Source organism: Jaculus jaculus, chromosome 4 (assembly GCF_020740685.1).
Source record: "Jaculus jaculus isolate mJacJac1 chromosome 4, mJacJac1.mat.Y.cur, whole genome shotgun sequence".
NCBI classification, from domain to species: domain Eukaryota; kingdom Metazoa; phylum Chordata; class Mammalia; order Rodentia; family Dipodidae; genus Jaculus; species Jaculus jaculus.
In genome coordinates, this window is record NC_059105.1 from 127373424 (window position 1) to 127390414 (window position 16991).

General features: G+C 39.2%; 1 protein-coding gene across 1 annotated transcript; it reads left to right on the forward strand.

The window, feature by feature from the left end:
• The first annotated feature begins 13544 nt into the window (after window positions 1-13544).
• Window positions 13545-16562, forward strand: LOC101611349 (PHD finger protein 20-like). The gene is given in 2 exon segments (XM_045148396.1): window positions 13545-13586; window positions 14790-16562. Coding segments are annotated over 2 exon segments (1815 nt in total).
• The last annotated feature ends 429 nt before the right edge of the window (window positions 16563-16991 follow it).

Here is a 16991-nt window from a genome sequence, read left to right on the forward strand (position 1 = left end):
TTCCTGGGAAGCCTTCACTTCAAGGACATTCCAGTGATACCTAGCCATGGAGGCTCCAGCCTCTTGCAAAAGATAAGTTCTGCAAACAGCTCTTGCAATACATTCTACAAACAAGTTACTACCTAAGATAAGTTTCCACGTGAACCCTCTCTGAAATTCCTGTGCATGCCCTCTTAGAACCAATCATTTTAAAAGTCACACTATGATGTAACCTTTCCTTTATAAACCCCTTTCCTCTGGGAATCAGGGCTCTCTCCCTCACTACTGCTGTCCTGGACTGTGTGGATGGAGCCCAGGCTTAGGCTTGCAGTAAAGAAACCTGCTGCTTTTACATTTGAGTGTCTCGGCTTCTGTGGTGGTTCTGTGGGTGTCTCCTGGATGACCAGGGGTCTTGGCTCCTGGTCAGGGGTCTTGGCAACAAAAAACAATTCACTTCTAAAGTTATTATATCTAAAATGCTGCCTCAACGAATCTCACAGTGGGATTATTTACTCCCCCCCCCCCCATTTTATTTGAAACATTAAACAGTATTAACCTGTCACACAGTTGAAAACTATTTACTTCATGGTGAAAAGTAAGAAGGTATGTTGTGATTTAAGATGTAATTCCTCAATTCCTTCAACAATCAGTCTTAATACTTTAGTTTTAACCTACATCATTATTGAACATGTTTAACAAAGTATCACAGGCAGAATTATAGAGTTGGTTAAGGTTCAAATGCTTTTAGATTGTGTCACAAAATTTTGTGTATGTTTGGAATTCAACATAGTTCAATAAAATTGACTTGAAAGAGATTAAAAATATTTCTTTGTGGCTCAGCAGTTAAAGGCGCTTATTTTCAAAGCCAGATGCACATAATATAGCATACATTTGGAAACTATTTGCAGTTGCAAATGGCCCTGACATGCCCATTCCCTCTCTTTTCCATGAGACTTGTCTCTTTATTTCTTTTATATCATGTCAGTTTAATCTAGATCCTCTGTTCTTTGGGTTTGTTAAATAAAGCTAAGTTAATTTCATAAAATGACTTATAGATTGGATGGACATCTTATTTAGATTTTAAAAGTGCTAAATTTCCTCATTAAAAAAATGCATATATATGTGAACTTTAAAAATTATAAAATTTTCCATGTCTTCATATTTAAGTCAAAAATGTTACTACAGTAAATGGATTTCTTAATTATTTTAAATTCTGTCAGCAAATCTTTTAAATATAATTTATTTTCTGTAGCCTAGCCTCAGGTGCCTTAAATATATAAACTCTATTTTTTGTTAATATCAGACTTACCCAGATATAAGAGTATTGTAATTTGGTTTATAGAAAGCCCATGATATTTGGCTATCATTAAGCATGCATCACCATACCTGTACAAAACTCTGTAATTTTAAGATGTTTCTCATGTTGTTAATGCTGGTTTTGCTGGATAATTATCACTGAGGTCATAATCTAAGTCCTATAAAAAAGTGACTTACTATGATTTTGTTCTTAGGAAAACTTAAAAGGCCCCCTATATCTTAAAAAATTACACTGCATACAATGTTAATATACTTTGTCTAAGCTTCATGTAATAGTCATAAATATTTCTTTCATTAAACCTTAAAATCCTTCTATGGTAAAAGATACTTATTTAAGAAATTACTTTGCATCTGTCATATTGTCTCTAATATAACTCCTCAATGACCAAGTTTTATTTTATTCTTGAACTATGTATAATCAGTCTCAGTCAAGATTTCACTTAATTAATTGTCTCATTTCTGGTATCTTAAGTTCATTGACTATTATATTTAAAGCATGTTTCCTACCTTATAAAAATAATCTTAAATAGAGCTGGAGAGATGGCTTAGTGGTTAAGCACTTGCCTGTGAAGCCTAAGGACCCCGGTTCAAGGCTCAGTTCCCCAGGTCCCATGTTAGCTAGATGCACAAGGGGGTGCATGCATCTGGAGTTCGTGTGCAGTGGCTGGAAGCCCTGGCGTGCCCATTCTCTCCCTCTCCCTCTATCTGTCTTTCTCTCTATATCTGTCGCTCTCAAATAAATAAATTAAAAAAAAAATGAACAACAAAAAAAATAATCTTAAATTGCTGTTCTACTTCCAGTTTGGGTGGTATTTGGTACTTACATTGGTATACAGACTAGCCAAAATTGTTTTCAAATACAGAAGCTAAGATTTTATACTGTCTTTTCTTTTTCTGGAATACAATTTCTGCATTAAAATCGATTGCCTTAAAGCTGTTGATAAAATATTATTTCTGGGCTACTAAAATGTTAGACCTATAATTATAAAATTATAACTGACAGATGCTTAAAAGATACAAAGTTTATGCTTTATATGTTCCAATATAGTTTATACTGTCACCTAACAACTAAACTTAAATATTAATCAAAATGATCTTAAACTTTTGTGCCATTCTCTAGCCAGAACTGCCTTGCTAACCAGATATGTTCTGCATTCTTTTTATCAAATCTGTTTGGCTAATCATATATGTACAGTCTCTCTGAGTGATTAATAACCATATGCAGAAGCCAAGATCAATTGGAAACATTGGAGTTAAAAGGATAACCAATATTTTTGTTCCTGGGACACTTGAACTTCTAGCCTCTGGTAAGTTATATGTCTTCTTGATCAGAGAGGATGTAGAGACCCAGAAATGAATTCCAAGTCAGTGTATCTGAAACATGAGAATCATATTGGAGGGAAATCTGTCTTCCAGGCTTCCCAAAAGAGGGAGGGTCATTCTCTCTATCTATCTGCCTCCTTCTCTCTCTGTCTGTCACTCTCAAATAAAGATTTAAAAAAACACAAACTTTTTTTTTTAAATGGACTGGAAAAATGGCTTAGCAGTTAAACCACTTGCCTGTGAAGCCTAAGGACCCTGGCTTGAGGATCTATTCCCTAGGACCCACATAAGCCACATTCAAAAGGAGGCACATCCATCTGGAGTTCATTTTCAGTGGCTGGAGGCTTGGCATTCCTATTCTATCTATTTCCCTCCTTCTTTCTCTGTCTGTTGATCACTCTCAAATAAATAAAAATAGAAAACAAAAAAATTTTAAAAGAAGGAGGGCCATTTGGTCAGTATGGCCTTGACTTATCCTAGCAGATGACAATGCTGACAGTCATAGAACTCCTCCCAAGTCTCAAAAAGTCCCCCCTATAATGCCATTACTGACCTCCAAAATACACAGTTAATTCTGGCAGCCTACATGGTCTTAATCACCCAATGAGAAAAATGTAACTACAATAGAAACAATGAGTCAGAGTAATAGTCTCCCCTCTCTGATGCTGACTTACAATCCCAAACTCTAACATTAACTCTTGCCTTCTACCTCTGCCTGTCCCTGATTAACTTCACCTACCCTGACTCCAGCTCTTCCCACTTGCCTCAGCCAGAATCAGAGCTATTCCTCATGGACCCCTCTCCTTCGTTAGCCCTTAGCCTATCTCATCCAGGGATAAGTACACTGCACCCCAACAGGCATTCTGAGACTTAAACTCTATTGTGTTCCTACTCTTCCCCTGATCCTAAAACGTCCCTCTGCCTCCTCTTGCCCCAATCCCTCTATTCCTTGCCTCTGAATGCTCATCCTCCCTTTATGTCTGGTGTTTTGATGTCATAGCTGTTGACAAGCGTAAAAAAGCTCCTTTATTCTCCCTTCTGTCTTCTCACAGGTACACAGAGCCTAGCTCCCTCACACTCTCTATAGCAGGTGTCTGCCATAAACTGCCCTGAAGCCAGCTCAATACAGGGCTGTCATGAGAGAAGTCTCTCCTTTGCTTAGATCAAGTCATAACAACATGCTACACTAGCGTTATTGTTTTCACCATTCTGTTACCTCTAGCCACCATGAAACTGCCTCCTCATCACCTGACCTGAAGGGAGACCATTGACTGCATTATCCAGCCTTTCCCATAAAAACTTATGACCCTTAGGGTCAGCATGAAGAAATTAACCTTCAACTATTCTTTTATCATTAACATAACGCTGGAATGTTAGTTTGAGACAGGCTCCCAAAATTGAGTCACCATGTGGCCACAGACACAAAGGAGTGGGTCATCCACATTCCTCAAGAAACCACCCAGCCATTATCCCTTCCTTGCCTAGCAATTCCCCACATCTGGGTCAATATTTCTTGTAAGCCACCTGATCACTGTTCTGGTGTCACACTCTGGATATCTTAGATCTCCCCTAAAGAAATATTTTTTAAAATATATTTTATTTATTTATTTGAGAGAGAGAAAGAGGGAAAGAGAGAATGGGCATGCAAAGGCTACCAGCCATTGCAAACAAATTCCAGATGCTTTTGTCCCTTGTGCATCTGGTTTATGTGGGTCCTGGAGAGTTGAAGCAGGATCATTTGGCATTGCAGGCAAACACATTAACCACTAAGCCATCTCTCCAGCCCTAAAGAAATCTTTTTTTTTCTTCAACTTTTCCCTTCCTTACTTCCTCCCAACTACCCTGTAAAGCACACTACTTCCTGGAATTTTAAGCTGGCTGTGCACCTCTCTTGAGAGTCAGTCCTGTCAGCTCATGTTTTTCCCAAATAAACGCTTCCATCTTTGCCTCAGAGTGGTTGCCATGGTCTTGGTCACTCCCAAACCTTACAATATGAGGCAAAGAATTCATCCATATTTTCCAAGGTTTCCAACTTTGTAGTATACAGGTTTTTAAAATATGCTCTCATGCATCTTCCAATTTCATTGGTGTCAATTTTGACATCACATTTTTTTAATTATTTATTTTTTATTGACAACTTCCATAATTGTAAACATTATCTAGTGGTATTCCCTCTCTTCTCCACTTTCTCCTTTGAAACTCCATTCTATCATATCCCATCCCCCTCTCAATCAGTCTCTCTTTTATTTTGATATCATGATCTTTTCCACCTATTATGATGGTCTTGTGTAGGTAGTGTCAGGCACTGTGAGGTCATGGTTATCCAGGCCATTTTTTGTCTGGATGAGCATGCTGTAAAGAGTAATTTTCATTTATAATCTTGCTTATTTGAGTCTTGTCTCTTTTTTTAATTTTGATCAATTGGGTCAGTGGTCTATCAATCTTATTTATATTTTCAAAGAACTAACTCTTCATTTCAGCAAATATATTTTTTTCTTTACTTCTAATTTGTTGATTTATGCTTTGATTTTTGCTAATTTATTTCCATCTGGTACTTTTGGGTTTGGATTGTTCTTGTCTATCCAGTACCTTCAAATGGATTGTTAAATTATTTATTTGAGATCATTATGTTTTTGTAATGTAGGAATGTAGTGCTATAAATTTCCCTCAGAACTACCGACATTGTGCCCCATAAGTTTTCATATGATGCGTGTGGTGGTTTGATTCTGGTGTCCCTCATAAACTTGTATCCTGAATGCTTAGGTTCACAGATGATGTCAATTTGGGAATTAATTCTCATAGAGGCAGGGTATTGTTGGGGAATGGTTTATGGTTGTTGTAGACAGCTTCCTCTTGCCAGTGTTTAGCACATTCTTCTTTTGCTGTTGTCCATCTGATTTTGGACCAGGTGATGACGTCCACTCTCTGCTCATGCCATCATTTTCCCTTGCCATTATTGATCTTCTCCATAAATCTGTAAGCCAAAATAAATCCTTTGTCCAGTAAACTGCTCTTGGTCAAGTGTCTTCTTCCAGCAATGTGAACCTGAGTACACCAATAAACTTGGTGCTGAGAAATGATATCATTGCTGCTAGAAACCTGACCTTGTGGCTTTTGGCCTTTTGGACCTGATTTTTGAGGGGAATATGGAAGGACTTGAAACCTTGGCCTCAGTGATACCTTTCAGTTCTATAAATACAGCTGGATGAATTCTGATCAGAGTTTTTCAACCTGGATGTAATAAGAATTATGGACTGTGAGGTTTGGCTTATGAGGGTGAGAAATAGCTTTTGCTGGACTGGGCCAGAAGCAGTTTGTATGAGAGACTTGCTCTGTACTGCTTGCCTGTGCCTTGTGAATTTATGCAGGGTTGCATTACATAGAAATGCCCCCTGGATTAACAAATTAGCAGCTCACTTGGTATTATGGAGGATAATTTTCAACACTTTTTGTTTTGTTTTGTTTTGTGTTTTAAAGGTAGAGTCTCACTGTAGCCCAGGCTGACCTGGTACTCACTATGTAGTCTCAGGGTGGCCTTGAACTCACTGTGATTCTCTTACCTCTGCTTCCTGAGGGCTGGGATTAAAGGCAGGTGTCACCACACCTGGCAACACTGTTTTTTGTGTTGTAAATGGCATGGGCAGTGTGATGTAGGTTTGTTGGTTTAAATGCATGTAGGACTGATGGTGGATGAACCATGGAGACCCAATGGAGATTCTAGGACTATGGATGGCTGCAAAGAATAGCTGCCAGAACCAGATGAAATTTTCTGGGAATGTGACTACCATAGCTGGAGAGACAGAATTGGAACGCCAGAGAATTGTCTCCACTTAGAGTTATCAGATTTGAAGACGTGTCTCTTACTAGAGTTGTTGGATTTGGAGCCACAGTTTGATGTTTGCCCTGTTTAAATATTTGCTGTGCTCAATGCCATCTTTTGCAGTGTGAATGGGTATCCTCTGCCATTATAGGGTTTTGGAGGTCTTTTTGGTATCACAGTTCAGATAAAATATCTTAGACTGTGGGGATGTTTGAACATCGTTGGGATTGATAAAAATTATACATCATGTATAGTTACCAGTTTATGAGGGCTAGGGGTGGAATGTGATGGTTTAATTCAGATGTCTCCCATGAAGTTGTGTTCTCAATACTTAGATTCCCAGCTGATGGTGAAGGAAAAAACCCCAGCAGGGGGTCCCCCACGCTCTGCGTGGATATGGCGACACCCCAAATCACTCACGAGAAGCGGTCTTGATGCAAACTGCAAGAGGATTTTATTCCAAGCGCGCTGGGGCCCACAGTCGTACACCTCACAGGGGTAGAGGACTGCAGAGCCCCGAATGCAGGAACAGGACAGTTTTTATAGGGTTTCTAACAAAGCCTGTGCATTAGACCAATCATTTTTTTTAATATCAGGAGCCCGCAAGGTGTTAGCCAGTCAGTTTGTGCCACCCCATAGTTTATAAGCCAATTAGTTTAATTTGTTCAAGCCCCTCTTGGACCAATCATTCTCTTATGACCTTGGTGGTCAGCATTTGCACAGGTCCTTGGGTGGGAGTAGCAGAGTGTGGTACCAGTCTCTTATGACCTTGGAGGTCAGCCTTTGCGCAATTCCTTAGGTGGGGGTAGCAGAGTATGGTATCAGCCTCCTATGACCTTAGTGGTCTGAGGCAGGCTGCTACAGCTTATGGTGTGAGCTACTAAGGCTTACAGTGTGGGCTATTAAGGCTTATAGTGTAAGGCTTACAGTGCAGGCTATTTACCGAAACCAAATAAGTGGTTCACTTCATTACTCATTTCCCATCCTTGAGGGCTATCTCATGCCCTTTTTACCTAGTTTTATATTAGGAGCGGGCTCTGATATAATGAGAAGAGGGATTCTTTACTTGCTTCCAACAGAGAGTAAAGCCTGGAGTTTGAGGTATGCAGGGGGCCCACTTAAGCTCCCCTTGGAGCGTGATAGTATTTCTGAGCTTCTGAATTCTTGGGCCTTTCAATGGCAATTTGGGACTGAATCTTCCTAGAGATAAATGCTGTTGGGGCAATCCTCCTAGAGGTAGTGTGTTGTTTGGGTAGTGTTGAGGACATGCATTTAGATGTTCTAGCCAGTTTCCTCTTGCCAGATTTTGGCATATTCTCCTGTTGTCCATCTGATGATGTCCAGGAGGTGGTGTCCACCCTCTGCTCATGCCATCATTTTTCATGCCTACCATTATGGAACTTCCCCTTGAGTCTGTAAGCTAAAGTAAATCTTTTTTTTTTTTTTTTTTTTCCCCACAAGCTGCTCTTGGTTAGGTATTTTCTGGTAGCTATGTGAACCTGACATTGTGTTTTCAATGTCATTCAGTTTAACAAATATATGAATTTTCTCTCTGACTTCCTCAATAACCCATTCATTATTTAACAGTGAGTTTATCAGTATCTAGGAATTGGGTTTTCTGTTGCTATTGTTGTTAATTTCTAGTTTTAATGCAACGTGGTTGGACATAAGAAGGGGATTATGTTACTTTTCCTGAATTTATGGAAACATGCTTTATACCCTGTTCTATGGTCTAATTTGGAGAAGGTTCCATGACCTGCACATAAGAATGTGTATTCATTATGGTGAAATTTTCTGTGTATGTCTGTTAAGTCCATTTGATCTATGGCATGTTTAACTCACTTGCTTTTCTATATATTTTCTGACAACAGTGGGGTACCGAAATCTCCTATTATTATTGTATTGGGATTTATGCCTGTTTTATTGTCTAGTAAATTTGCTTTATAAAATTAGATGCCCCTGTGTTTGGTGCATTTAAGTTTATGATGTAATATCTTCTTGCTGAATTGTTCCTTTAATGACTATGAGGTGGCACCATCTCTTTTCATTACTTTTGTTTTAGAGCCTATTTTTCCAAACATCATTACAGATACTCCTGATTGTTTCTTGTTTCCATTTTCTTGGAATATATTTTTCCATCTTTCACTCTAAGGAGGTGTTTATCTTTAATCTTGAGGTGGGTTTCTTGTGGACAAAATACATGGATCCACCTTCCTGATCCAGACTGTTAACCTGTGTCCTTGGTTTGGGGAGTTGAGTCCATTAAAGTTCAGAGTTATAATACTGAGGTGTGAGTTAATCCCTGTCATGTAGAAGGTTTGGGGAGTTTGGGTTTTTATTTGTTTGTTTTTTGCAATCTTTTATGCACATTTCTAGTTTTCTCTCTTTCTTTCTTTTGTTTTTGTTGTGTTGTTTATGAGGAAGGGTTTCTCTCTAACTCAGACACACCTAGAATTCACTATTTAGTCTCAGGGTGGCCTGAAACACAAGACATTCCTCCTACCTCTGCCTCCTGAGTGTTGGGATTAAAGGCATGTGACACTATGACTGGCATTGCATTCTTGTTTTGATAATATTTCTCTTTACATCTGAGGGTGGAATATTCTGTGAGGTATTCTGTGCAGTATTCTCTGTAGGGCTGACTTGGTATTTATATAATCATATAACTTTATATCCTGAAAGATTTTTTTTCATCCTCTATATGAGGGATAATTTTTCTGGATACAGTAGTTTGGATTGACAGCAATGTTTATTTAGCTATTGAAATATTCTGTTCTAAGCTCTTCTGACTTTAAGTGCATCTATTTAAAAGTCCTAGGTAATTCTGATGGGCTTACTTCTCTATGTAATTAGTTGTTTTACTCTTATAACTTTTAGTAGTCTCTCCATTATTCTATGCTTAGTGTTGTAATTATTATGTAACATGGGCCATCTCTTCTCTGGTCCTGTCTGTTTGTTTTTCTATATGTCTGTACCTGTACCTGGGTTGGTCTCTTTTTTGTAAGGTTGGGGAAATGTTCTTCAATAATTTTATTGAAGATATTCTTTATGACTTTGGCTTTTATCTCTTCCCCTTTCTTTATGCCTCTCTCTATATTTTTTTTTCCCAAAGTGCCCTCATATTCTGTTCACATAATTTTTGAAGTTGGCAATATTTTTGGAGTCTTAGTATAATTCTTCTATCTTGCTTATGAGTTCAGAATATCATTTTTCATATCATCTGTTCTGTTGGTGAGGTTTTCTTGGGAGCCTTCCACAAGTGTTATTGCATTTCTGTTCATTGTTAGATTTTTTCTTCAGCATATCTATTTTTTGCTTGAGTTTAATTTGCATTTCTTTTTTGTTGTTGTTGTTGTTGTTTTGTTTTTCAAGGTAGGGTCTCACTCTGGCCTAGACTGACCTGGAATTCACTATGGAGTCTCAGGGTGGCCTTGAACTCATGACGATCCTCCTACCTCTGCCTCCCGAGTGCTGGGATTAAAGGTGTGCGCCACCACGCCCGGCTAATTTACATTTCTTGATTTGACCTTTTTATTGTCTGTTGGAGTTCATTCTTGCATTTGGATATGTATTTATTGAGCTTGTTTCATTGGTCCCTAAGATCATTTATCTGTTGACTATCCTCAAATTCTCTTAGCCTTCTGTTAATCTCTTTTTGATTCCCTTTGATTTCATTAAACCATCTATGGAATACTGTTTCCTGATTCTCTTTGGTTTCCTTCAGCCATCAATTGAGTTGTTCTCATTGATTATCTCTTGAATTCTTTTTGTCCTTTTTTTCCCAATTCATTGAGCAATCCTTTGATATGGAATTTGAATTGCTTTTATCCAGTTTTCCTCCATTTTCTTCAGCCATTCTTGGAGTTCCTATTTGATTGCTTTTTGTCAAGTTACTTCCTTTTCAACCAGCCACTGGGTCATGGTCCTATTAATTTCATTTAAATGCTTGTTGAGATTTCATTCTGGGATTTTATGCTTTGGGTTTCCTCTAAGCTTTCTTTGGAGGCTTCCATTGTGTGAATAGCTAATCTTGGTGGGGACCCTTTTGCTGGGTGCTGGTATATGCTTTGCATTGGTGTCTGCCCATATCAAGATCATTTGTCTCACTCAGGATATAGGTCTTAACAAGCCTGTATTTGGTGGTCTGGTCTAAGTTGAGCACTGTGGGTGTGGGAATGAAGATTACCCAATGGGTTGGGGAGTGCACTTCAGCCTGAGCAGGATCTTCTTTGTGTGTGACACCTCCCCCAAAATCTGGCAAGATTTCGGACAACCCAGCTTTCTTGGTAACCAAGTTAGGCACATTTCTTCTAGTCTAACTGGCTTAAAAATATTATATTTGTTTGCAAGCACAAGAGAGAAAGAAGAGAGACAGAATGGGCACACCAGGGCTTTCAGGTACAGTAGTAGACTCTATATGCATGTGTTACTTTGTCCATCTGGCTCTTCGTGGGTACCAGAAAATATAACTTGCTTATAAGTGCCTTAACAACTTAACCATGTCTTCATTCTGCTAGCTGGCTTTCTGGAGTGAGACCAGCTCCAAGATATTTGGTGGCTGGGACCAGTACACAGTTGTCCTCTGCTTCAGCCCTTCTTTATATAATTATTTGGGGGAGCAGTGCTTTGAAGGTGGGTAAAAGAAGTAGGGTACAATTTGGGTGAAAACTTGCTGAGGATCTTCCCTTTTTTTTGTCCCCTCCCTGGCAACTGAATTGGAATGGTGTACACCTTGGCACATGACCATAGGGTTCAGCCCTATCTCTCAATGGTGTGCTAACCTGCTTCTGGTTTGTCCCTCCCTGGCAGCCACCCTGGAATGGAATATATCTCTCTTGTGTAACACCCCCCCCACACTTGTTCAGCCCAGTCTCAAAATGGTCCCAATCTAGCTGGAGGTGGACTTTCTTCTGGATTGTCCCCTCATTGACAGCTGCCTTGGAGTGCCAACCACCCTGGCATGTAATCCCACCACCCATGAGCTCAGCCCAATCTCACATTGGCCTATTATTGTTCTCCTATGGAATTTCTGTTCTTTTACTTTGCCTTTCCTCTTTATGATATCTATGATAAAACAACAAAGCCTTTTCTCACGGTCTGAGACACAATGTAGACAAAATAATAATTTTGTTAATGTAGACCACATCTCTTGTGAAAGAAACCCATAGAACAGAGTTTCATGTAGTGTGGATAAAAATTGTTTAAGACTTCAAGTACCAGTTACTATTAATAGATATCAAGGACAAGAATCAAAGATGTAAATGATTTCTTAGTAACAAGTGGAGGGATGAAAGTAGTGCTGGTTAGTTCAATTCTGAATATTAAATGGATCACTGTCAGGCTAGAAAGCTTGCCTCAGGTTTACTACAGCAGGTGGTTTTCTCCAGTAGATAGAGGTAATAAGTTTTGTCATTGTAATCTGTCCTGCAGTTAACATTGTGGTTTTGAAAATTAGATATTTTGATATTTAACTGTTGTGTGGCTAAAGGGATTTGGCCCTTTTTCTTTAGTGTGAACATACAACAAACTATAAGCACTGTAGAGACATAGAGCCCAACTAACTTGGGCCTTAAATGAAATCTTTCCTCCAGCAGCACTTCTGCACTTTGTGCTTTTGTGCTCCCTGGATTGTTTGTGGTGTCAACCCTGTTGGAAATTTCATGTCAGTAATATGGACTAGCACAGATTGTCATTGGGACCAGGTCCTGCCACATGAGATAATGGGACTATAATCAGGCTAACAAAGAAATCTTTGACAGGGGTTGTGACATGAGAACACAGTCAAATGTTTCTGGCTGGGAAAGATCTCCCCCACCCTCCAGCCTCAATTTATTACTGTGACAAAACTAATGATTGCAGTTGGCCATACTTAAAATTCTAATGTACAACACTGACTCTCTTAAATTTGAATTACAGAGCCAAGTTTTGTGGTACACCCCCATAATACCCATACTCAGGAGACTGATGCTGGAGGATTAGCACAAGTTTGAGGTCAGCCTTGTCTACATAGTGAGTTGTGGGATATCCTGGGTAACAGAGTGAAAACTTATCTCCAAACAGCAACCAAATGTTTCACTTCCAATAAGTAATGCATCATTACTTAGTGTTGTTTTGTCTGTGCAATATATTGGGACAGTATACAAAATTCTATTTACCTGAAGTTCAAGAGTTTTTGGGGTAGGTGACTTTCATGTGTCTGTATTTCAATAAGTTCACTGAGATGTCAGGTCTCCATTGTCTATTAATTCTGGGACAGTGACTACAGACAGCATATGACAAGCATCAAATCTTCTAACTCATATCTAAACAAATTCTCACGGTGCATTATATAGGAGGCATGAACACTTCATTATAAAAGATTGCAGTGCAAGCCTATAAACGTGCAATTTTGTCAGTAGTTAGATAAATAAAATGTAAAAAAAAAAAAAGACTTCACATTCTAAACTTTGTAATGTTGGTCATAAAAGCTAGAGAAAGAGAGCCATATCATGTAAAAGTGAATGTGCATGCTTTCTCACTTGAGAGGCTGAAGAATGTGCTCTGAAAGGCTACTATTGATGGATCAGATTTTGGCAGTTGGAATATAAAATGTCCCCCACAGGCTAACATGTTTTATCACTTGTTCCCCAGATGCTTGACAAGCTTGTGAAACTTTAAGGTGGAAGAACCTCTCTGGAGGAAGTAAGTCACTGAGGGAGGTCTTTGAAGTGATGCATCTTGGCCTGCTCTCTGATTTCAGTCTATTTCCTCCTTGATGATGTGATAATATGGTATCTGTTCTTTCCATGCTTTCCCCATTACAATGGATTGTACCATCTAGAACTATTAGCCAAAATAAACTTTTCTTGCCTAAGTTGCTTCTAGTTGGCTATTTTTTTCCCAGCAAGGAAACAGTTGCTGATACATAGGGGTTCTTATTGCATTAGGTCAAATCTGTGGGCACTACATGTTTTTTAAAGTACCTTCTCGTGTACCTCGAATTTTTAAAATGCTACAGTGATTCAAAAGCATTTGTTATTTTAATAGTGAACTTGGTAGAAAGAGGCCATTAGACAGAAAATTAACTGTGTTGAAGGTTCCAGAATTACTCACCTGAGAAAACCCAATGGGAGCTATATTGGGAACATGCAAGAATACAGAAAATCAGGTAAAGTAGACATAAATGAAATACTTTGCTAAAAGAATCTGAGGTTTTACTAGGTACAAGGGAAAGTCTGCATTATACTACATGTCACCTTCTACTGGGAATGCTAGTGAGTTCTATATATTGCCTAGGTCTCTATTACATCCTGCAAAATTCATATAAAGTAATCCTACATCTCCATGTCTGATCATGACCATAGAGAAAGAATAAGGAAAGGTAAAGGTTATCTGAGTGTGGTGGTTTGAATAGATGGCCCCCAATATATTCAGTTGTTTATTTGTTTGTAGTGCATCTGCTGGCTACCTGGCTGGAGGCAATGTCACTGGATGATCTTAAGGTGTGTTGGTGGGTTTCTGATTTCAATCTAAAGATAAGTAAAGTGTGCCTAGCTGGATTTCCTGAAGTGTACTATGGCTTTTGACCTATAGGCTTGTGCTTCTCTCTGACTGCTTGGACCTGTGAAGGCAGGCTAGCTTCTTCTGTCACTATGGAACTTCCCCTGGATCTGTAAGCTTCAATAAATCCCTTCCACCATAACTATGCCTGGTCTGGAAGTTTATCTCAGTGAACCTGAATCTGTATGCTACACTGAGTAATCGAGCACATTTCTCTGAGACTCCTACTGCTCTTTAATGTTCCATAGATTGATATTACCCATTTAAAAGCATGTGGAATAATTCCTCTGTATAGCTTCACCTTCAGTGTGACTGCTTATCCCATGAGAGTAAACACTGTGCTTCAATATACTTGATAAAGTAATTAGCCAAAGACAATGTTATTAAAATTAAATAAATTGACGATTACCTTAACATAGATTAATTGTACTTATATATAATAAGCAAAAGCATACATGGTTAAAATCAATCTTTCTGTCTACATTTCTTTTTGTTCCTCAATATTGACAAAAGACCCTAGAAAATATACATAAGAAAAGAATCAATCAATAAATTTTTGAAAATCACCTCTATGTTTCCTATTAAACATTGACAACCTCTGGGACTGATTCTTCTCTGTAGATTTATGAGGAATAATGGTCATTGTCTAACTTCTTTTTTTCTAACAAGTTTTGAATGTGGTGGTATGAATTAGGTTGAATTAGGTGTCCCCCATAAAATCCTGTGTTTTGAGGTCGGTTGGTCCTGGAGCGGCGCAGCAGGAGCGGGGCCGTGAGGAGAATAAGGACAGCCCCATTGATGACTGAAAAAGACAAAGCATCCACCTAACAGAAGAGGAATCAGCTTTGAAGTGGGAGCCCAGTTGGAAGCCCGGGACCGATTAAAGAACTGGTATCCAGCTCACATAGAAGACATTGACTACAAAGAAGGCAAAGTCCTCATCCATTTTAAGCGCTGGAACCATCGTTATGATGAGTGGTTCTGCTGGGATAGTCCTTATTTACGCCCTTTAGAGAAAATACAGCTCAGGAAAGAGGGCTTACATGAAGACGACGGATGTTCTGAATTTCAAATAAATGAGCAGGTCCTTGCTTGCTGGTCTGATTGTCGATTTTATCCAGCCAAAGTCACTTCTGTGAACAAGGATGGTACTTACACTGTGAAATTTTATGATGGAGTAGTTCAGACTGTCAAACATATTCATGTCAAAGCTTTTTCCAAAGATCAGGCCTAAAGAAACAGATCACAAAATCTTTCGTCATCTCCTGATAAACGAGAGAAGTTTAAGGAACAGAAAAAAGCCGTGGTCAAAGGGAAGAAAGACGAAGACAAAGCCTTAAAGACAGAAAAACGGCCCAGGCACCCTGACAAGGAAGGCAAGTTAATCTGTTCTGAAAAAAGCAAGGTGTCTGAGAAAAGCCTGCCTAAGAACGAGAAGGAAGATAAGGAGAACATTTCAGAAAATGACAGGGAGTACTCTGGGGACATCCAAGTGGATAAAAAGCCTGAAAATGATATTGTGAAGAGTCCACAAGAGAACTTGAGGGAGCCAAAAAGAAAACGAGGCAGACCCCCTTCCATAGCTCCTACTGCTGTGGATTCAAACTCTCAAACATTGCAACCAATAACATTGGAATTGAGAAGACGGACAATATCGAAAGGAAGTGACATCCCACTAAAACGTCCTCAGCTGGATAAAAATTCCTGTCAGTTGAACTCTCCTTTGGAAGCTGACCAGGTTCCATCTGCTTTAACTTGTCACTCCTTTGGGGATGGATCAGGAGCCACAGGCTTGGAGTTAAACTGCAAGTCAATGGGAGAAAACACAATGAAAACAGAACCGGCATCCTCCCTTGCTGAATTACCAGAGGCTTCTACTGTGGAAGTACCAAATACTTGTAAGAAAACAGATGACTTTGGGACATCTAATGTGCCAGCTGTTGATCTAGACCACAAATTTAGATGCAAGGTTGTGGACTGTTTAAAATTTTTTCGCAAAGCTAAACTGTTGCACTACCACATGAAATATTTTCATGGAATGGAGAAGTCCCCAGAGCCAGCAGAGAGCCCGGGGAAGAGGCATGTCCAAATGAGGGGCTCTTCAATGTCCGACAAGGCCAGTCAGGAGAACCTGACTCGGAAGCGTGTCTCTGACAGCTCTCCAACTACAAAAGAGAAGGAAAAAAATAAAGAGAAGAAATTCAAAGAGTTTGTGAGAGTGAAGCCAAAGAAGAAAAAGAAAAAGAAAAAGAAAACCAAACCTGAATGTCCATGTAGTGAGGAGATCACTGACCCCTCCCAGGAACCTTCTCCACCCAAGGGATTTTCTGTCATCAAGTGCGGGTCTTCACAGAAGCCTGGGGTCCATATGAGTCCACAGCTCCATAGTTCAGAATCTGGAAACCACAAAGGAAAATTGAAAGCTTCTGAGGAGGACAATTTGAGTGAACCCTCTTCTGAGAGCTTTCTTTGGAGTGATGAGGAATATGGCCAAGATGTTGATGTGACTACCAACCCAGACGAGGAGCTTGATGGGGAAGACCGCTATGATTTTGAGGTTGTCCGTTATTGCAGAAGACACTAGAAAGTGGAGAAACATCCCCTGTTCCTGGATTGGAAGAATCAATATCGTGAAAATGGCAATCTTACCTAAAGCAATCTACACATTTAATGCAATCCCTATCAAAATTCCAAAGGCTTTCTTCATGGAAATAGAAAAAACAATCCAAAAATTCATTTGGAATCACAAAAAAACCTCGAATATCTCAAATAATACTGAGCAACAAAATTAAGGCTGGTGGTATCACCATACCTGATTTTAACCTATACTACAGAGCCATAGTAACAAAAACAGCATGGTACTGGCACAAAAACAGACATGTAGATCAGTGGAACAGAATAGAGGACCCAGATGTAAGCCCAAGTAGCTATAGCCACCTGATATTCGATAAAAATGCCAAAAATACTCATTGGAGAAGAGACAGCCTCTTCAGCAAATGGTGTTTTGAAAACT